The sequence below is a fragment of the Tiliqua scincoides genome, chromosome 2 (assembly GCF_035046505.1).
Source record: "Tiliqua scincoides isolate rTilSci1 chromosome 2, rTilSci1.hap2, whole genome shotgun sequence".
Taxonomy (NCBI): domain Eukaryota; kingdom Metazoa; phylum Chordata; class Lepidosauria; order Squamata; family Scincidae; genus Tiliqua; species Tiliqua scincoides.
In genome coordinates, this window is record NC_089822.1 from 17,900,565 (window position 1) to 17,923,570 (window position 23,006).

At 44.8% G+C, this 23,006-nt stretch overlaps 1 protein-coding gene, 1 non-coding gene and 1 pseudogene across 2 annotated transcripts; all 3 read right to left on the reverse strand.

Annotated features, from left to right (window-relative positions):
- Positions 1-986: 986 nt before the first annotated feature.
- Positions 987-6,004, reverse strand: LOC136642060 (glial cell line-derived neurotrophic factor-like; annotated as a pseudogene).
- A 6,096-nt stretch (positions 6,005-12,100) lies between these two features.
- On the reverse strand, positions 12,101-19,260 carry RPL37 (ribosomal protein L37). The gene is made up of 4 exons (XM_066615828.1): positions 19,193-19,260; positions 15,206-15,341; positions 14,115-14,199; positions 12,101-12,217 (listed from the first exon to the last, which is right to left on the reverse strand). The coding sequence occupies exons 1-4, from the start codon at positions 19,193-19,195 to the stop codon at positions 12,148-12,150; spliced, it is 294 nt and encodes a 97-aa protein (XP_066471925.1). The 5' UTR covers positions 19,196-19,260; the 3' UTR covers positions 12,101-12,147.
- LOC136643422 (small nucleolar RNA SNORD72) lies at positions 12,317-12,401 on the reverse strand. Its single transcript, XR_010794023.1, has one exon. It is a non-coding gene; the product is annotated as a small nucleolar RNA SNORD72 (small nucleolar RNA).
- Positions 19,261-23,006: the final 3,746 nt, after the last annotated feature.

Here is a 23,006-nt window from a genome sequence, read left to right on the forward strand (position 1 = left end):
TGATGCCCCAGTTTGGGAACCTCTGCTCTAACCCATCATTCCATCTCTTTGGATGTTCTGGTCCCTTTTTTGCCTTTTTATCAGGAATGCAATACCCCACTGGCGTACCTGGGGGAGGGGGTCAGTGGGTACAAGTGGTCCCAGGTGGTACTGCTGGGAGATGCACCATCCTCTGCCCTCCACGTGGTGACTGTTATCGAGTCCATTAATGCTCCACAGCTTTGTTCTGAGTCACTGTTTTGCCACACCAGCTTGCACTCCCCCACCAATGACCTGCATTGTCATCCCTGCCCCCTGGTGATCCCACACTGCCACTTCTTAGTTCAGCATCTTTCCAGTCCAAAAAAAGGTAAAAAAAAAAATCCACCTGCGGCTGTGATCTCAATGACAGTGCCAGCAGCAGAAAGTTGGGTGGGCGGCTGTTTCAGCGCACTGGCTGAAAGGAACCATGGGAGGCTTGATGGGGGAAGAGATACTTTCTTGCAGCAGGGCTGGACATGGAGGAAGACTGATGGGGAAGCTACCTCTCCTCAGTACCTGTGCCTCTCCACTCCTCAGAGCTCAGTTACAGTGGGGGCTGGGAGAGGAGCCCACCCTTCACTGGTTAAAGTAGTGTATACACTCCAGAATCTTCATAAAATATATGTTTATTAAATTTTCTCATTGCCTATGCCTCTCCACTCCTCAGAGCTCTGCTGAGGAGTATAGATGGGGAGGAGTATAGATCACTGGGTTTAAAAAGGATTTATGAGTCCTTGTAGGTTCTATGTGGTAGCCCATCCTTCACTGGTTAAATTAACATAAACAATCTAGAATAAAATAGATGTTTATTAAAGTTCCAACCAGTTAGTGAGGAAGAATTCTCCCATCCCCAGCAAGGGGAAAAAAGACAATCCGAGGGGAGATTTTCAGAAAAGTGATTGTTCTTTGGTGCAGCCGATTTGTATTGGCCAATCATTCGCCTTGTCCATGGACATCAATGGACATCAGAAGCATTTACATTGTGTAGCAGTAAATTTTCTCAATATTTGGTAAGTTGATAGGTCGTCGTTGAAAATTGAAACATCTTCATAAGCACTGGGTCTGCAGCAGGGCTGCCTGATCTTGTTGATCAATTTTCCCTTTTGAATCAAACTCTTCAAAACTTGGTCATACATGTCTACAGCAGACCTACAACTACCAATACAGTATCGGAAAACCACACCTTCTTCAGAGTCGTATGCCAAACCCAAGTCAGCCACATCTACGCGTATTTCTTTTAAGATACAATCTGGCTTTTTGAACATTTTCTGTCCCTTCTTGCTGCGGGAATTATTAGTGATTTCTGCCTCACTTTGCTGGTTTCTTTTCCATGGAGAGGGAAGCAGAGTAGGTTTATCCCGTTTCAGTCTTTTAATAGTGGCTTGAATAAACTCCATTGCACCGCCACCAAGCGGGTTGGGATGCTCCTCAGGCGTATCAGCTGTTTGGAAAAGACAGGGGAAAAAATGTGTCAAATGACTCTTTATCCAAATAAAAAACGCTTTTATATATTGAAATCTTGAGTTGTCCCCGTGTACAGTCATCAGGTCACCATTATACCCACAAGCAGCACAACTCTATGCCTGTTTTATCAGAAGTAAGCCCCACTGTGTTCAATGGAGTTTATTCCTGGGAACATGCGCTTAGGCTTGCAGCCCTTTGGTTGCAAAATTCAATCCTTCTGTTAAATGCTTGATTTAACATTTCATAGTTCACACTGATTCCACATGGTCTACAGGGGCTATATTCAGCATTTCCAACCAGGTCTAACCGGCCCACCTCACCCCAGCAGTGTCTTTTCTAGTGGCTGTCTGCTGGTGTTGCATCTTTTTAGATTGTGAGCCCTTTTGAAACAGGGAGCCATTAGATATTTGATTTTCTCTGTAAACCGCTTTGTGAACTTTTTGTTGAAAAGCAGTATATAAATACTGTTGTTGTTGTTGTTGTTGTTGTTGTTGTTGTTGTTGTCTGCATTTAGACCAAAGGTGTTTTTCTTTGCAATTACAAGGGTTGCCAGTTCTTTGCCTTTCTTCTTTCCACCTTTTGCTTTCTTTAAATTAAGTGTGGGGAGTTGGTTGAAGAGTGCCTTTACTTAACATTTTCCCACCAGAATACTAGGGATCTCTAGTTCAGATTAGATGGCCCTGATCTGGGGTTCAGAGAGAGATGTGACATGGCAAGCTGTGCTGCATTCCCATGGCAGCCTCTCACTACTTAAATCCATGAACAATGCTATCCATTGGAAAAAGTGTGCTGGACCCAATCCACTTAAGGGCCTGATTCTATGCGCTGCAGTGCCATAAGGCACTTTCCCATCTGTGGTGAGCACGCATCACTAGCAAAGAGGACCATACCACCCAGCGCTGGGCCTCAGTGCCAGAAGGACTGGCACTGGAGCGCTGGGCAGTAAGTATTCCCACTGAGCGGCAGGGAGACTTTTGAGGGTGGGGGAGGGCAGGAGCAAGGTGGAGGGGTGAACCTGGGCTGGGTGAGGGCAGGCCAGAGGACAGATTGGACTCGGGAGGGGGGTGGAGATGGGGCAGAGACTGTCACTGAATCCTATGACCCCTCCCAAGCCACGCCACCTGAAAAGGGTATCCTTGGTTCTGCACATGCTAAACATGAAGAGATTCCAGTGGCTGCTCTGGCCCCATGGGATATAGAGTGGCCATTTCAGAACTGCTGGACCTTGCAGTGCTGGAACACCATAGAATTGGGCTGTAAGTGACCTTGAGAAGCCCCCATTCTATCCAATGGGGCTTTTGCAGGAGAACTTCATAGTGGACTGTGCCCTCCAAAATGCCTTTCCTTTCATTGTATTTAGATGCACTTTAACAGTTGGCATACGGAATTGTACAAGATCCTAATGAAATTTCTCATCTTATAGTCATCCCACAACATGATTTGAAAGAAGAAAGTCAAGTGGGCTAAGAAATGGTAGGTAATAGAGGCACTAATGCCTGCAAAGGCCATTTTCACTAACGGAGGTTATCAAAGAGAAGTCAAAATTTACTTGTTGGTATGCTGAAACATTACCAGGGTTTAACCAATGCTCCACATGCAATTCCTTCCACTGCAGAAATGTTGGGCTATAGAGATAACAATGTATGAACAAATAAGCAGCATCATTTAGCAAGTCCTCAGGCACCTGGTCACTTCCACAGCTTCTGTTGTAGAAAGTGGGCAAATCTGCTACAGGACAGAATGTGAAAATAAGAAAGCTTTATAGGTTCCTAGACTAGTGGGAAGGAGAGTTGGCTGGTGGAGATGAGGAAGAAACGGAACTCCATATGAAAAATAGGCCCCTACCTCCTCCATCTGTGTGGATCCACCATATATACCTACCAACCTACCTACTGTAATGGCATCTGTGTCTCGTTAGGGCTCATAGCAGTAATGAGGGCTCATATTTTAGGAGTTCTATCCATAATAAGCAGAAAATTCTATTTGTTGTGGGCAAATGCTGCCTCTGTTTTTCATGAATGCAGATTTAAGTGTCATTCAGAGGCAGTTTTCAATCAGCCTTCACTCATTTTCCAAAATACATGATGATGGGGGATTAAAAAGCCCCTGGAGGCAGCAAAGAGTAATAGCAACACATGAAACTGCCTTATACAGAATCAACCATTGGCCCAGTCAGCTTAGTATTGCCTACCCTGACAGGTGGCAGTGCTCCAGGATTTCAGATGTGGGTTTTTCCTACCCCTCCCCCCATGATGCAAGGAAAGGGCTTCAACCTAGAACTTTTATATGCAAAGCAGATGCTCTAACTGAGCTACAGCCCCTCCCTCTTGCATACAGGCTTTCAACTCCCCCCCCCCCCCACAGCACAATGAGAGTAAGGTGTCCTGCAGAATTATACCTTTTGTCTGGCTTCCATACCTTGAAAACTGAAATTCCTTTGTAGAATGATAAGTGATTGTTGGGCTTTACAGAGCAGTTCTTCAAGTTAGCATTTGATAAATAAAACAATGGAACTAGATATCAAAGACTAAATTGTGATTGCAATACACCCTTGTGATATCCTACTTGTTTTGCTCCACCAATGAAACAAAGGGATGGACTGTTCAAAATGCATCAGGTTCAAAAGACCTGTTTCTCTTACTTGATACTCCTGTGACATTGTTATGTCCGAATGCAACAGGTTGACCAAAATGGCCCTCAGAAGCCTCCATAAGTTGGTTTTCAGAAGCCACTTTCTATTTGCTTCCAAAACGCAAAAGTGGTTCATGGAGGCTTCTGAGGGACATTCGGAGGCCCACAGAGGCCTGTAGAGTAGGTTGCCAGACCGGGAGAGGCCTTCAGCACCACCAGCAGTGTTGCAACCCGCCACAATGGATAAGGTGGTTTGTGGTGCTGCAAATTTTAGGAACCCCTGCGCTAGTGCAAATGCAATTGCAAATGCCATTGACCAACATTCATGCTAGATCACAGGTAGGCCAAGATATGCAGTTTACTTGTGCTCATAGAACTGCAGTGAATCAGAGCAGGCTTACACAATAGCAGTTCATGTTGTGGGATGCTGTCTCACAGCCTTATTGAGCCTCATTAAACTGATATACTTTGAGTGAACCTGATATAAGTCCAGTGCCATTGGTCTTTACCCCCCTTGGCCTATAATGGTTCTGTTCTCTTGCTGAACTGGGATGTCTTCTTCATGCAGAAGCTACAACCTTATACTGACTTCATTAAGGATGATTTACACACACACACACACAACGCTGTTGCACTTCCAACCAACAGACCTAGACACGCACCTGCCTATGATGTAAAGGAAGCAACATGCGAATGTGTACATGTACCTAGTCATATGTATGACAACATCAGTGCCTGCTGTGATGATGGGAGTTCCAGTAGTGGATGTAACTACGCATGTAGATACTGTACTTCTGGTTCTGCTGCCTCCTCTGCACAAATAAGAGCATGCCTGGGTATTGTATGTAGGAGATTTTATGGTACTACCATAGGCATGTCTACACCATGAACTTATATTGATTTTATACCAGTTCAATTGTAATGGCCTCTCCAAAAGAATTCTGGGAATTGTAGTCTGGTGAGATTGCCAAGATTACTCTAGTGCAGGGGTCTCCAAACTTTTTGGCCAGAGGGCCACATCAAATGTCTGGCACGGTTTTGAGGGCTGGAAAAAAATTTAAATATAAAATTTATATAATTAAATTAGAGATGGAACTTAGATGTTTGAATAAATGAATGAATGGACTCATTCATTCAACCTCTCTGGCCCTTAGAACACACTCCAGATGCAACCAGAGCACAGTTCCAGTCATGTTTGGCCAAGTGGGCCAGGGGCTTTCAGGGAACAAGAGGCTGGCTGAGGGCCAGACAGAGGCTCGCCGCGGGCCGCATTTGGCCCCAGGGTCGGGGTTTGGAGACCCCTGCTCTAGTGGAGAGCCCTAGCCCCACCATGCAGAACGACAGGTTCTATTGTTCTCTGGAAACAGAGAATGACTATTAAACTACATTAAATCCTTGCTGATGTGCCCCATATGTGTGAATTGACCTTCGTTCCTGCTGAAGCCAAAGAGATTGCAGCTTCATAGTGACTAGTCCTCTTGAATGTTAATTCCTTCAGCCTAGCAGGGTTGCTGATCAGGCTGTCAGTAAGGCTTGCTACACATTTGCCTTGTGTTTGTGCCCTCCTTGTTTTAGCCTGAGAAAGTAAGAAACCATGCAGACTGCCCAGACTCAGTGCTACAACAACGGAAAGCATTCTTAGTAGTAAGGCAATGAGGAACAGGAAGCAGCAATGAGGAAAGGGAACTTTTTCTTACAGTCCATTTGTCCACCATTGGGAGTCGGTGGCCTGCTGGAGATGTGATCATATTTATTCCCCCCTGGAGGTGTGATCATATTCATTGACTGACCAGCCCCTCTTAGAAGGTGCCTTACCGGCAAGAGGAGAAAAGTTGGAGATTGTGATGAGTAGCACCATGCAGACAGCCTTCACAGCCCATAACTTCATCTTAGATTTCCTTGCAGCACAGGACTCTGACAAAGAGGAGACATGACATTAGCTTGTGCCTCTTCCCTACAAGACTCCATCTATGCAATGGATGTGCCACGCCCTGGCCTCACCCCCAGCTCTGTCTCGACAAGCTCCTGTAAACTGCACACTCTCAGGCCTAGAAGCCATTGCCATTTTTATGTGCTCTGCAATAACAGAGTGTTTGCCACTGAGGCTCTGCTTCTTCGCAGCAGTAATAACTTGTATCACTGGCTGTCTCTTGTGACTTAGTTAATGGTCAGGGAGGTATAAGGGGAGCCAAGTTCTCTCTGTGAAATATGGAGAAGACAACCAAGGGCCAAACTTCACAAGGCACTTAAGGTGTTATTAGCACCAAAATACTCAGTTTTCCTTGAGTCAATAGCATCTGTTTGTGTGTGATAGGGGGCAGCTCTGTGGCAAGGGGGGCAGAGAAGGCTGGCACCCTTTCTCCCTGTTACAGTCTCAGTGGAGAAGCACCCCTCTGCCCCAGCTACTATCAATCCTGGAAGGAAAGTTCCCACTAGTATAAAGGGATTAACACCTCTTCCCATACTATGATCCCAGTCTGGAGCCCCCATGATTTGTATTTACTTTAAAAAAAACTAAAAAAAACACCTTTACCTATCAGGACTAATCATGTATCAAAAGTCACATATAGTTGGCCCCAATTCTGTCTTCTCAAAGACACACTATTGGAGTGAAGACAATTCTGTGTTCAGAATCAGGGCTCGCACCAGGGAGGAAAAAGGTATGGGGGGGTGTCCTTGAATAAATCTACAAACCTTGTCTTCTGACACTCCCAATTTTAGCCAAATCATAGCCCTCATAGCTTCCTAAAACCAGTAGCTAAAGGGGCCATTACAAAAAACAAGGGGGCATACTATTTTGAGCATTGTTGCACTTGGCCTGTTCTATCACTAACCATAGAAATCTTTGCTTAGTTATTCACCATCCTCAATTTGCATTCTGCATCAGTTTATAAGTTTAGAATTGAAAGACTTTTTTTTTTTTATATGGGACATGGGTCAACAGTAGTAAAAGCAATGCTGGTTTGTGGACCTGCTCTAAGATAACCCAGACCTGTCAGAGAAGATAAGAACATAAGAAGAGCCCTGATGGATCAGGTCAAAGCTCATCCAGTCCAGCTCCCGGTGTCTCACAGTGGGCCAGCAGATGCTTCAGGGAGCATACAAGACAAAAAATCTGTATCCTGATGCCACTCTCTTGCACCTGGCGATCTGAGGTAGCCAACTTCTAAAATCAGGGGGTTGCACATACCCATCGCTGCTTGTAACCTGTAATCGACTTTTCTTCTAGAAATTTCTCCAATCGCCTTTTAAAGGCATCTAGGCCAGAAGCCATCACTACTTCCTGTAGCAAGGAGTTCCACAGACTAATTGCAAGCTGATTAAATAAATATTTTCTTTTGTCTGTTCTCTCAACATTCAATTTTAGTGGATGCCCCCTGGTGTTGGGTGAGAGGGAAAAGAACATCCCTCTATCCACTCTATTTATCCCCTGAATAATTTTTTATGTCTCAGTTTTGTCCCCCCTCAGGCACCTTTTTTCTAAAGAGCTAGGTCTCTCTTCATAAGGGAGGGGCCCCAGCACACTAATCATTTTGGTCACTCCCTTCTGCACCTTTTTCAGTTCCACTATGTCTTTTTGGGTATGTGGTGACCAGAACTGGACATAATACTCCAGGTGTGGCCTTACCATTGATTTGTACTATGCCATAATAATACTGGCTGCTTTATTCTCAATCTTTTTAAAAATTATCCCGAGCATGGAATTGGCTTTCTTCACCACTGCTGCACATTGGGTTGACATGGTCTGGCATCAAGTTGTCCACCAGCACTCCGAGATTTCTCTCCTGTTCCATCACAGACAGCTCAGAATCCATTAGCCTATAAGTGCAGATTTGGGTTTTGCCCCAATGACCCTTGCATCGAAAAACAGCTACCATTCTGCACCCCATTCTCCCAGTTTGGAGATATCTTTCTGGAGCTCTTCACAAACCTTTCTGGTCTTCATTACCCAGAAGACATATAAAAACTTAGCCACATCGCTGCTTATCCCTATCTCCATGTCATTTATGGACAAGGTGAAAAGCACTGGTCCCAGGGGCACACCGCCTTTCAACCCTCTCCATTGTGAAAATTGCCCATGACACCCACTCTCTGTTTCCTGGTCCTTAACCAGTTCCTAACCCATGAGAGGACCTGCCCTTATTCCCTGCCTATGGAATTTTTTGAGCAGCCTTTGGTGAGGGTTCCCTTCTGAAAATCCAGACATATGTTATCCATAGCTTCACCTGAATCCACATGCCTGTTGACCTTTTCAAAGAATTCTAAAAAGTTCGAGGCAAGAATTGGCAGCCATGCTGATTCTCCCTCAGCACGGCTTGTTTTCCTATGTATTTTAAGATTTTATCTTTGATAAGGCTTTCCACCATCTTACCTGGAACAGATGTTAGCCTGACCAGCCTGTAGTTTTCTGGGTCCTCTCTGGTGTGACATTTGCTATCCTCCACTCCTCTGGCACAGTGGTGGTTTTTAAAGGACAAGTTATGGCCTGGCATGTTGCAGTGTGCTCCATGGATGGATATACAGGAGATTTGTAGGGGCCTTCTGTTCCGATTTATGGTCCGGCATGCTGTGATATGCTCCATGGATGGATGTATATGAAGTGTGCAGGGACCTCCTGTTCCTGCTTATGACCTGACATGCTGCAGTGTGCTCTATGGATGGATGTACAGGAGCAGGGCCAGATTAACATAGTAGCAAGTGTAGCAAATACTAGAGGCTGTGCAATTTCCCAGGCCCCCTCACCCCAGTGGCATTGCTAGTGGGAGTGGTGGTGGCCTGTCCTGCTGGGTACCAGGAGCCCACGGCAAAGAAAAGGGGTGTCACACAAGATAGAGCAGCCATTTTCAATCACTGTGCCGTGGCACACTAGTGTGCCGTGAGTGGGCCACAGGTATACCACAAGAACTTGGGGGAAGATAATTTATTAGTAGTGCCAATGGAGATGTGAGCCCCCACTGGCACATGGTGCGCCTTGTCAATTGTCAAAAACCCGATAATGGGCCTTGACAATTTTGATACCTTGTCAGTGTGCCATGAGATGAAAAAGTTTGAAAATTGCTGAGAGGCTATCCAAGATCTCAGCAGGAGAAAGATTACCACCCATCACAGTTGTAGCAGCAGTGATGCTTGTAGTGTAAGGCAGGCACTGGTGTTGAACAGCTCATTGTAGAGACACCAGTGCACCCAGCCTTGGACCAGGCTGCAACTGATCAAAACTGGGACTTGCTCCAAGAAAGCCACTGTGCAAATCCCAGCTGGAAGCTTGGGGATGAGGGCAGACACAGTTCATGGCCATGCAGCTCACAGTGTGCAGCTCTCTTGCTCTGGGAGGTGACTTCTCTTCAACGTTGCTGCTGGGAAACAGTGTCTTTTTATCCACAGCTGAGCGCTCCACAACAGATACCTCCAATTCCTGCCTCCTACCATAAGGTATCAGGTGTTCCTTAATGGGAAAAGAATACTGAATTAAAAAAATCTAGTTGGGCAGTTCCTTGCTCATATTTTGGCCACAGCTCATCCTACCAATTAGGGAAACTTGACAGCTTTAAGCATCAGTTAATAAATACAGAATGAGGTACCAAAGGATTGGTGATGAGCAAGTTTTGTCCCTATCTTTAAAAAAAGGGGGGGGGGAGAAGAGAGAAGGATCTGGTGAACTACAGACTGACATCAATACCAGAAGAGATCCTGGAACAGATTATTGTGGAATATCTGTGCACTTTAAAATAAATAGGGTGATTTCTATGAGCTAGCATGGGTTTGTTCAGAACAAGTAATGCCCAATTAATCTTATCTCCATTTTAGGGGTGATTAATTTGGTAGACCATGGAACACTCTCAACATGGTACACCTAGATTTCAGTAAAACACTTGATAGTCTCCTATGATATTCTTGTTGATGAAATGGTAACACGTGAGCTAGATAGTACTGTACTACTGTTAGGTAATTTCAAAGCTGACTGAACAACCATTCCCTACAAGTTCTGATAAGGCAGAGGGAATGCTACACTTGATCTTAGCCGACAGGCTGAGCAGCAAATTTGCACAAGACAAAGGGTGGCAGCAGGGATGATAGCCAACAGCCTGAAAGTCAGAAGCAGGATTCAAAATTATCTGGACAGGTTCAAGCAGATACAAAAATGAAAATGAAAAATGTTTCAAGCTGAACATGAGCCAGCAGTATGATGCAGCTGCAAAAAGTTAATATAATAGCAGGTAACATTAACGGAAGCAGAATCCAGACCACAAGAAGCAGTTGTTCTACTCTATTCTCCACTAAGTAAACTTCATTTGGGAACACTGCGTCCAGCTTTGGCAATACATTTTAAGAACACTGGTAAGTTAGAACAAGTTTAGAGGAGGGCAACAAAGATGCTAAGAGGTCTGATATGGAACAGTAAAAAGCAGTGGCACAGCAAGGCCAGGGCCAGTCCATTCCCCTCCCCCACAGTGGAGTGGCAGTTTTCCACTGGGAGGAGGGTATGACAGCACTTACTGGGAAATCAGACCTTCCACCTGCTCTTGTCTCTGTTCCAGGGTCATGGTTGGAATGGGGACTGCAGGCATGCAGAGGGGTCATTGCATCACCCAGCCCCCAGTACCCCTCCAGCTACAGTACTAGTTAAAAGAGCTGGGATGCTTAGTATGAAGAAGACCAAGAGAAGATATGATAGATGTCTTCAAGTACTTGATGGGCTGTCACACAAAAAGGAGATTTTGCTCTCTGTAACTCTTGAGTGCAGGACTGGAACCAATGGGTTGAAGCTATATGGTAGATTTAGGTTAGATACACAGGATAGTTTTCAGATGGTAATTGTCTAGCACTGGAACAATCTGCCTCATGCAGTATTGGTCTTTCCCCAAGTACTTTTCAAGCAGATGCTAGGTGAGTACTTGCTGTAACTGTTACCACCAGGGAGAAGAGGGCTGGATTAGATGAACTCCTTCCAACTTTAGGTCTCCTCCAACATCTATGATTCTAACAACATATCCACTTCACAAGCTATGGACCAATTGTGGCCTTGCTCCCCACTAATTTCACACAGTGGAATGGCTATGGCAAAAACAGAAATTATGCTGCTGTACCCAAGACTGAATGCCATTTGGAGAAAAAGAAACAGGTCTCAGACAGGACAGACTCCTTAGGAGTGTGAGGCCATCTGCCTGCCTGCTTGATCCTTGCCCAGCTTGGCTGATAAGAGCTGCCTGGGCTGGACTGGCTGAGGACAGAGTGGTCAACTCTTCCTTGATGGAGGGGACGTTGCCATGTGCTTTGAAACAGGTGGTGGTTCGCCCCCTCCTGAAGAGGCCCTTCCTGGATTCCACTGTGTTGGACAACTACCGGCCAGTCTCCAACATCCCGTTTCTGGGCAAGGTAATTGAGCGGGTGGTGGCGTCTCAATATTTAACTAATCAAAGAAGATATCATAGTTTCAAAGTAAATATTTAGGTATTGAAAAATATGCAGTTTTCCCCAATGCAGTCTGAATTCTGTGTAGTTATTTGCCACTGATCAACTGCACTAATAAAATTAAGCTGCAATTCTTTTATCAGGCAATATTACAATGCTTCAAAAAGCTATTTGAACAATGTCATTATGGAATCACACTGGGGTCGCTATGGAGTAAGTGGATAGAGAATTACAGCCTAAGTGACTATATTGTGTTACATGAACATACAAAGTAGGTATGAAATCTGTTTCAACACTTAAATCCTTCTATGCCTTACTAGATACATGAACAAATTTTATCAGAACACACCGCCAGCCTTTACATTTTGATTTCATTAAACCGAAACATATCCAACTGAACCACATTATCCAGGCAAGGCTTCTCACAACAGCTACAACAAACAGGCTTTGTGTATTTGGTAAGAAATGTTTGCATATTTTCCCCAAAATTCCTTTTAATGCTCTTCATCAGGAACGGTTTGAATGCCAATTATGGGGAAGAACGTACACTGAGAAACTTATAAAAGATGGCAACTTGTTTCCATACATCAGACCATTTATTTTAAACAGACATTTCAGTCCTTAAGATGAACTGGATGCTGCCACAGCAGCTCTCTTGGGCTTTGGCGCCGTTCCTTCGCGGAATCCGTTCCTGTGCATACAATACAAAGAAGAGTCATGACTTTGTGTGAATGTCTGATAACTACTTTCAATACAAATAAAATTTGAATCTATTTTAGTCTTTTTGGTCAGCTTATCTCAGTCTTGAGATGAAATCACTTATGAACTCAGATGTTCAGACATTTTTTTAAATAGAGAAACATCACAGACAAGCTGCTACATTAATTTAAGTTTTATTTTAGTCAAGTCAAATGAATAAAAATTTTGTATAACATACAGGTCGTTTTATGGTATATTTAAATAACATTTAAATTGAAGTTGGTATCATTTGCCTTTCTTTTTATAAACATTAGAAGAGGACCACTATTACCACAGAGGTATTCCTCTATTCCAGAGGTTCCCAAGAGCATCGTAGGCTGCAGCCTGCCAAACTGTTTGGCAGTGCGAATGTGGCGGATTGCAGAGCAGAGACTCCATTCTGTGAGCCGAGAGCCATGTGCGCTTTGCGCACACAAATAAGCCATCCCTGAGCATTTTTATGAAGATTTTGCACTTAATTCCAGGTTCAGGGACCAGCAGAAGCAGGGCATCGCCACCCTGCTAAGTTTGGGAAGCACTGCTCTACTCAATACCTCATTAGGGCCTGAAATCATTTTTACTTCAGTTAATATTTTAGGATGGTTGGGGAGGTGAGCTCTTTTATTCTTGCAGCATTATTATTTCCCCTCTGGGTTTTTTAAAGCAATCCCCTCTCCTCCCCCTCCCCATTGCCAGCTGTCCCACTTCTTTCATAGGTGGGATGCTGAGCTTTTAAGAGTCCAGCCCCATGCATTTCTACTCAGAAGTAAGTCCCATTCCAGTCAATGGGGCTTACTCCCAGGAAAGTGTGGAGAGGACTGCAGCCTCGTGCTTTGCTTGCTGGGCTGTTTTGTTTGTGTTGGCTGGAGAAGGGGAGCCTGCACCATCTCAGTGGAGGGGGGGGGAAATTGGGCAAACACTGGGTTTTTTAAAGCAATCCCATCCGTTGCTACCGCACCTGTGTGTGTGTGTGTGTGTGTGTGTCTGTGTGTGTGTGTGCGTGAGAGAGAGAGAGAGAGAGAAAGAAAGAGAGAGAGAGAGTGCCACCTTGCTGCACTGTGCTCTGGTTACACAGGGTTTTCTGCCCCCCTCTTCAGCCTCTTTGCTGGCTCAGGGGCTCCAAGAGTGTAACTGTTCCTTGGCAAGGGAACCTCTTCCAGGGCTATTTTCCTGCCTGTGCCAGGCGGAGCCTTTTTGCAGTGTTTTGGGCTGCCTGGAAACTGATCAGCACAGGGCAAAGGTGTGTGTGACTTTCAGTTCCCCCACCCCATTCTTGCTGAAACAAATCTGTGAATAAATAGGTTGCACCTGTATGTTATTTTAAACATTTAACACACTACTCTCTCTAATAATCATGGGCCAAGCAAAAGCAGAGCAAAGGAACTTGTCAATTGGTATCAAAAAGGCAATTTCCATTTTTGAGATTCTTTTAATGTTTAGCACTTGGGTAGTACTTGCAAGCAAAACATTGGCATATATGGTAAAATGCATAGTTCGAAGATATGCATTGACAGGTTTTAAGGAAAGAGACATTGTCCAGGTTCAGATGTTAGCAGAAAACTGCAACAAGAACAAACTGTGTTTTGCCAGTCAGTTTCCGATCCTAGTATGGCAGTCCCAAACAAACCATGTCTTGCTGTCTAGGGCCACTGCTATTAGTCTGAAGGTACACGAACAGCACAGCTCTGGTCACATTCGTAGGGTAACAGGTCCAGCCAATCCATGGGTTTGGAACCCAAGGTTAGATAAAATCGTGGGTCCCAAATCAGCGGATAAATAATCTCGACCTGTATATTGCACTTAAGCAAACACACCCATTTTCTATGACAATGACATTTTTACTACTGTACCTGAATCTACGGTAAACCTTTTTCAGGTGTCTCATACGGCCAGTTCCAGTAGTATTGCGCCTTTTGGCCTTAGCACTCCAGTTATCTAGAAAATAAAAGTATATTGTATTACAGCAGTGGTCTTCAACCTTTTTCATGCCATGACCCCAATAAATAAAAGAAGTTTGGGCCTGAGTACTCACCATTGATCATGCCCCCCCCCGGGCTCCCGGGACCCAATCCGCCCACCTTCTCCCCCATGGTTGGACTTAGCACAACCATTTTTGACTGACAAGATAATACATCTCCTTGACTTTTATATCAGTGCTGGACATGCCACTGCAGAGTAATGTAGAATGGCATGCAGTAGACTGCAAAGTCTAACAGTGAAGCATGGCTCAGTGACAATCCAATGTATGCAAGCAGTGTGTAAATACTTTTATGTGTGGAAAGTTGGTCCATATGCAACCCTCTGCCCCCATACTGCACCATGCCACTCAACAGTATTACTTGGCATGGTTGGCAGCCATTTTGGTTCCCCATGCTTGTTGCAGGTAACAAACATGGCTTTGCAACCCCACCAGGGGACCCTAACACTGAAAAACACTGCATTACAAAACAAAAGAAGGTGGCATTGGAAGAACCTGCAAAAAGATCAATATATAAAACAAACTGTAAGCTTGGTAAAGATATACCCCTGCTAATTGGGTAAGAGGCACTTTTCAAGTGGGTGCTCCTCTTTTTTTAGCAGGGGGAGAGTAACTGGCCCACCTCACCCCAGCAGTGTCTGTTCTAGTGGCTGTCTGCTGGTATTCTTTTGCATCTTTTTAGATTGTGAGCCCTTTTGGGACAGGGAGCCATTTAGTTATTTGATTTTTCTCTGTAAACCGCTTTGTCAACTTTTAGTTGAAAAGCGGTATATAAATACTGTTGTTGTTATTATTATTATCAACAACAACAACACTTATTAAGCTACATCCTATAGCCACACATACAAAACATTCTTCAGCAAAACATAAATCTGCATGCTTTATCATACCTTCCACAGAGGCAAACTATCACAGAGCCAGTTATGAAGAAGTGTCAAAACTATGTTTGCATCCTGGACTTACACTTTCTCTTGCGCTTAGCAGGATATCCACATTTCCCACAAGTGGACTTCTGGAGATGGTAGGCCTTGGATCCACAACGACGACACAGAGTGTGCGTCTTATTGCGCCGCTTGCCAAAGGAGGATGTTCCTTTCGTCTGAAACACACACGAAAGTTAGTTTGCACAAATGTTGCAAAGAGAATGGTTTATGTACTTTGTAGTACTAGGAGTTACTAGAGACTAAACTTAAGCAAGTTTAGTCAGAAATAAATATACCTGCTTTTGAGGAAAACTTACTCTGAAACTAAAAAGGGGCCCTTGTAACAAAGAAAACAAATGTATAGCATTCCTTCTCCAGACCACCCACTGCCTGGGTATCATGCTCACAACCACTGCCTCTCTTTGCAGCCAGTGAAGTTCCGCACTCCGGTACACTCTAAGAGGAAACTCCTCTATCTAAGGGTTGGGTGGACCTGGATGTAGAACTAACTCCAAGTAGTAATCAGGTGTGTTGCGCAGACAAAAATCAGAGCCCATGTTAACTCTAAGCAATTTTTTCCCCTCACAGAGAAAACAGATTCTGGTAACAGCGCTAGAAAGTCCTTAAATCCTATACTTTGACAAAATCTATAGTAACCTGTAGAAGATGCCTTCTACAACCTAGAAAATGAACTTCATCACTTTAAGCTGCAAGTCCTCATTCAAATACCTCCCTCCCCAGCTGTAGGGCGATAGTGGCCCTAGGGATGCAAGTCACTATCACTCAGATTTATTCCTCAATTACTCAGATTTATTCTTCAATCTACAAATTAGAGGCAATGCTAGTGTACCTTTAGATCTCTGGATTACAAAAAAAATACGTACGGGAAGGTCCTTACATAAATGATGAAGACCATCTCAAGCCAGAATTAAATTTGCACAGTAAGTATCCAAACATTTCACTAGTAAGAATTTCTAAGATGTTCACATACCTCCTATTTCCACTGAGGGTGCAATATATAAGTTTAAGGCATTTTTACAGACACTGTCTCATTTGGGGGCCAAAAGACAGAGTTTAATGACCAGAAATAAAAATAATAATTTCCACTCTTCCCAGGCACCACTCTTTAAAAAAAAATGAGGTGGGCCTTTTTATGTACTGTACGTGGACTTGTTTTAATGACAAGGACCACAATCCCATGAACACTGAAATCAGGTTACAAACTTCAGCAAGATTAGTGGGGATCTTTACTGAATAAACACTGACAGGTAGGGGTGGGTTTTTTGGTGATTTTTCTCCCCAAAATTTCTTGATGGGCAGTCCAATCCAGAGCTTCCCAGCACCCAAGGCTGCAGTGGTACTGAAATGGCTACCAGTGAAATCCATGGGGCTGGGAAGCAGGACTGGGGCTACTTGCTGTAAGGGAGCTTATGCTTCCTTACCCGTGTAGTGACCAGGCAGCCCCGATGGGTCTCCCAGGTCTAGAGGGGGGATAGGATGTGTGCAGATTGTGCTGCCAACTCTGTCCCACTCCAACTTACCTATCTGCCGCCTGGCGCTCACCCAGAATGCTGGGCGGTGTCCAACCAGCACTGGCCCAGTGCAGGCTCACACTGAGCCAGCTCTGGCACTGGATTGGCACTGACTGTCACAGGTGTGCCTTACAGCACACTAGCAACAGTGCGTGGGCCATTGGATCAGGTCCAAAAATAGTAAATTGTGTTTTTATTTCAAGGGCATACTTTAATAAATTATAATTGCTTTAGAAACGTACTACGTATGTGTTTCAAGTGACAGTGTCAGCAGATGCAGTCACAGTATTATTTCTAACTGGAAAATAAAACCATTCTAATATCTAGAAAATATCTTATCAACAGTGGGAAGCGGTGCTTTGTGGGTTTTTTTGGATATTTTAACACCAGAAGACAGTGTTTAATGTTTTTATGTGTTTTTTTCTAAACAACAAAAGATCAGGCTATAACACATTTTTTTTATTTATAGAATTTACCAAGACACTTTTCATCTCAATTTACTTACGTCACAGCATAGCTGATAGAGCATCACTTGTAAATCTAGAGATCTTTACAACACTATTATTTAAACACCACATTCTTCCAGATTTTTATTTTTCTTAGATCTGAAACCTTATCCAAGTGTATTCAATAAAAGGCTACAGATTATAACATAAAGCAGCCCTGTTGGATCACACCACAGGCCACGTCTCAAATTGTTCAATGAAAAGCTTCTCACAAGCACATGAGGTAACAGCCCACTTTCTATGTTGTCCTTCCAGCAACTGATATTCAAGGTATACTGGCTCTGAACATGAGGGTTCAACATAATCAAACATTTCACTCCTATCCTTAATCTTCAGCCAATTCCATCAGATGATCCCAAATTCTATTTTATTTCTTCCTATCCATCACCTATAAGATTTTAAAAACTTTTACCCTTAGTCACATCTCCCCCACATGTAAAAAGCTCAAAATACTTAACACTCCCAATAAAGATTTACTCCACATCCCCATTACTCCACTAGAAAACTCCAACTATACACAGCTACCCATTTAGGGCCCAATCCCATCCAAATTTCCAGCACTGATACAACATAACCAAAGGGGCATGCATCCTGAGGTGGGGAGGCAGTCACAAAGGCCACCTCAAGGTAAGGCAATATTGGTTCCTCTATCTCAGGGCTGCATCAGTGCTAGAAAGTTCAAAAGGATTGGCCTCTTAGGCCTCTTCAAAATTGTGCTAGAATCAATGTGAAACATGCAAGTCTAGAGATGGTGGAACAGGACTGCAGGACAAGCCACTCTGCATGGCTGAGAAAGCCTTCTTCCTCCCCTCAGCACTATTACATAAGAGTCCAGTTTGATCAGGACAAAGACCTATCTAGTCTAGCTCACAGTGGTCCATCAGATGCCTCAAGAAGCACCACAAGAGACCTGCATCCTGGTACCCTTCCATGCATCTGGCATTCTGACTACTTCTAAAATCAGGAGGTTACCGGCACCCACCATGGTTTGTAACCTGTGATGGACTTTTCCTCCAGAAATCTGTCCAAACCCCTTTGAAAGGCATCCAGGCCAGATGTCCTCACCATATCCTGTGGCAGGGAGTTCCACAGACTAATTACACACTGGGTAAAGGAATATTTTCTTTTGTCTGTTCTAACTCTCCCAACACTTAACTTTAGTGGATGTCACCTGGTTCTGGTGCTATCACTGTCAAGTTAAAACATCTGAGCAATTAAAGGCATGTCTGAAATAACAGGAAGGGAGAAGGAGACAAGGAAACTGCAGAATAAGATGCTACTCAGAAGTTCCATTGTCTTCAATGGTGCTCACTCCCAGAAAAGTGTGGATAAGATTAAAGCCTGGGAGTCCAATACTATGCGTATCTACTCAGAAGTCATTCCCATTATAGCCAATATTGCTAACTTCCCAGTGTAGATAGGATTGCAGCCTAAGCCTACAAATGAGTGCAAGTAACAGTGTACTGTGAAGGCTGCAACGGTTACTGGGGAATAACAATCCAATCCTATGTATGTTTACTCAAAAGTCAGTCCCATTATAGTCAATCCTATGCTTGTCTACTCAGAAGTCAGTCCCACTGTCTTCAATGGGGCTTACCCCCAGGAAAGTGCGCACAGGACTGCAGCCACGAGCCCAATCCTGTCTGTCTACTCAAAAGTTAGTCCTATTGTCTTCAGTGGGGCTTATTCTCAGGAAAGGGCGCATAGGCTTGCAGCCACAGTCCCTCCCCCCCCAGCCCTGCAGTGCCTCCTTCCAGTTGGTGGGCCTAGCAGAGGCCTAGAGGCCCAGCAGGCAGCACCGACTAAGGCTCCAAGGCGTGGACGCGGACGAGGCTCCCGGGGGCGACCGGCCGCGCCGCCAGCAGACATATCCGCCTCGCCCACCCTGGCCGGCCCCAAGCAACTCTTCCCGCACCCCTCCCCGGCCCAACCGCTCCGGGCCGCGGCAGATGCCGACGGATTCCTGCCCAGGCCCAGCCTGATGCTCACCATCTTCCTTCAGCAGCCACAACGAAAAAGAGCTAGCCCCGCCCACGACTTCCGCTATATCCGCGCCACGCTTCCGCCAACGGCGGTGCAACGGTGGAATAGCTCCGGCAGGCCTCGAGCTGGACACAAGAGTACCTGGGCGGAAAAGGGGCTTGGCCCGCGACCAGTGACGTCACCGTTGGAACCCAACTCCTGGGGTGGGCGGCCGGCCATTTGCCCCGCAAGGCCTGAGGGGGTTAAGGGAGGGAGGCGCTTACTGGGGAGTGAGAACCCAGTCCTGGGCTTGGCTACTCAGTGAGTCCCGTTATAATGGGGCTTACTACCACATAAGTGTGGATGGGATAGGGCTCTGAGGCTGCGCTTCTAGCCACACTTACCTGGGAGGAAGCCCCACTGACTATCATGGGACTTACTTCTGAGTAGACAGGCATAGGATTGGGCTCTGAGGCTGCACTCCTAGCCACACTTACCTGGGAGGAAGCCCCACTGACTATCATGGGACTTACTTCTGAGTAGACAGGCATAGGATTGGGCTTTGAGGCTGCACTCCTAGCCACACTTACCTGGGAGGAAGCCCCACTGACTATCATGGGTCTGACTTTTGAGTAGACAGGCATAGGACTGGGCTCTGAGGCTGCACTCCTAGCCACACTGGACTCTAATGGGACTTACTGACTCTAATGGGACTTACTGGACTCTAATAGAGCCCCACTGACTCTAATGGGACTTACTTCTGAGTAGACAGAAGGTCTGGGCAGGAGGTCTGGTCTAGAGCCTCCATTTGCCTGAAGATAACATCCACAAGGTCGCCAGTTCGAGGCTATCTGCACTGTGCAACCTTGAAGCATCTGACAAGCTGAGCCGAGTTATTCCATCTGCTCTGAGCGTGGGAGGATGGAGGCCAGAATGTGAAACCAGATCAGAAAGAAACAGCTGAATGTTGTGGTTCTTGAAAGATAGAATCTTCTTTCAATTGTAAAAATCCCTACGGGAATTTAAATAACCTGCCTATGTAAACCGCCTTGAATAAAGACCAAGAAAGGCGGTATATAAATACCATTATTATTATTATTATTATTATTATTATTATTAGACAGGCATAGGATTGGGCTCTGAGGCTGCACTCCTAGCCACACTTACCTGGGAGGAAGCCCTGTTGACTATACAGTAATGGGACTTACTTCTGAGTAGACATGCATAGACTTGGGCTGTTACAGTCCAGTAACAGTAACTGGCCCTCCTCTCCCCAGCACTGTCTTTTCTAGTGGCTGCCTGCTGGTGTTCTTTTGCGTCCTTTTAGATTGTGAGCCCTTTTCCCCTGGGGGCTGGGGATAAGAATAGGCCCTCAGTTTGGCTGTACTTGTCGTAAGAGGTGACTAAACAGCCACCGGGCAGATGGGGCTCGTCAGCCTGGGAAGGCAGCTCATCTGAGAGAAGGAAAACTCTGATCCCAAACCTCCACTGCCTTGTGGCTACATCCAGTTATGGAAAAGGCTTCAGGAGTCAACCTCGAGGCAAAATCCGGAGCCGGAGTCCCTGAGGCAGTTCATGGCTGAACACAGTCACATTCTGGCAACTCCTGCGACGTCGCTGGAACCAACCGTATTGGCCTCTGCCTTTCCATTGGACCATTTCAGCGACGTGGAGAGGGGGGATTTGCTGCATGGGTAACAGCCTATCCTCTATACCTACTTTACCCAGGCTTCGCGCACTGGAGAGGACACTCTGTTCCAGAACCACCATTCAGAGCGTGACACCATAGTCTTCCGAGAGTGAAGGATGCCAACTCTTGGGACAGGGAGCCATTAGTTGTTTGTTTGATTTTTTGCTGTAAACCGCTTTGTAAACTTTCCGTTGAAAAGCGGTATATAAATCCTGTTAATAATAATAACAACAACAACAGTTGCAGCTTTAAAAGTACCCAGTAACTTGCACCCAATGACCGTCAGCATTAGGCTGCAATCCTATCAACCTGGGAGTCAGTCCCATTGACTGTAATGGGACTAACTTCTGAGTCTTACTACTCTTTAGCCAGCGCAGAGTTGAGGTGCCCATGTCAGGCAGAGATGCCTGATGCAGGGTTCTAGATGTGGTGGAGCAGAACTCCACTGGTCTAGTCCCCCACCTTTCCCCTGTCCTGGAAGTCTCCTAACTACCCTAACTCTCCAATCTGCCACCCAGAGCTTGTCCTTTGCTATGTGTGGCAGGCCTCTGGCCGGCGCTGGATCAGCGTGGACAGGCACTGAGCCAGCACGTCTTATGGCACATTTGCAACACTTAGCACTGGTGGAGGGCCAGTACTGAGGCTTCAGAACCAGGCCCTAAATGCTTCCTGCAAACTCATGAATTTAGCCTTTCCTGTAGATCAGTGGTTCTCAAACTTTTTAGCACTGGAACCCCCTTTTTAGAATGATAACCTTTCAGGACCCACCAGAAGTGATATCATCAGGCAGGAAAATATAGCACCTCCCATATGACAAAATGCAATTAATTAATTAAATAAGCAAGTAAATTAAAAGTTTACAATAAGTTTAAAAATGTATTTAAAATAAAGAAGAACCTTCCTAATCCTCACAGGCAGTTATTCATCTAGTTAAAATTCCCCAAACATGCCAAATGTTTGCAGGTGTGCAATCCTATCCACACTTACCTGGGAGCAAGCCCCATTGATTATCATTGTTAAAAGCATATATAAAGCCTGTTAAAAGTATGGATCTGTAACATTTCCCCGAATGCTATCACATACCATGGTCTAATTTATTAAAAATAAAATACACATTAAAATGAATGGGGACTCACCTGAGATTGGTTTGTGACCCAACTAGTGGGTCATGACCCATAGTTTGAGAAAAACCACTGTAGAGCATAGGATTGTACTGTACAGTATGTCTGTTTACTAATAGTCCTCTCTACATCAACATACTATGCAACAATTCAATTTGCATCTACGGAACTGCAGCACTTTGGAAATAAATGTATTTTAGAAGGAACTCTGAAGCTATAAAGTAAGTGATGATTCCTTTCAGGATTTCTCTTTACCCAGGAGCCTGGAAGCCCAATCCTATTGAGTTGACCTGCAGAGAGAACAAGTGGTCTGCCAATGCTAACTGCCTTACAGCAGTCATAAAAGTCTGCTAAAATAATTTTTCAGTTGCTTTTTGCTTTGCATTTTTGATCCAGCCTGATCAAAAGTTCTGAGGAATTTAAAAATTTGAACTTGGGCCCATGAATTTTGTTTTTGTAACACATTTGCCATCAGCTTCACTTAGAAAGAACACAGAAAAGGTCTTCAGAATTTGTGAGCTCCCAAGGCAAATACAGCCTGCACCACCTGTATTTGGTGACCTTCCAATACCTCTTAGTTTTGCTGCCTGCCTGGGACTGCAAAAATAGGGAGATCATCAACCACTAGCCAAATATTTGCCTATTGTGCTGCTCCCTGGAGTCCCAGAGGCATATAGCTGGTTGTGGAGGCCTAATGTAGAGTGTTCAAATACAGATTGCCACTAGAGGTCAGTGTCCTTTCAGCTACCACTTGCATTTGCCCAGGGTAAAGAAAGAAATAACATTTCAGTTATTTTAATGATGGTAATTTTGAAAAGGTAGGGATAATTCACATTAAAGTGAAGTTAAATTAAACTGCATCATGAAGTGGGGTGGGTCTTATTGTGTTCAAAAATATTAACAAAATTAATATCTGCAAGTTGTTGGCAACCTTCAGTCTTGGAAGACTATGGTATCGCGCTCTGGATGGTGGTTCTGGCATATAGGTAGCAGATAGCAGCACCAGATAGCACCAGATAGCAGCTGACAT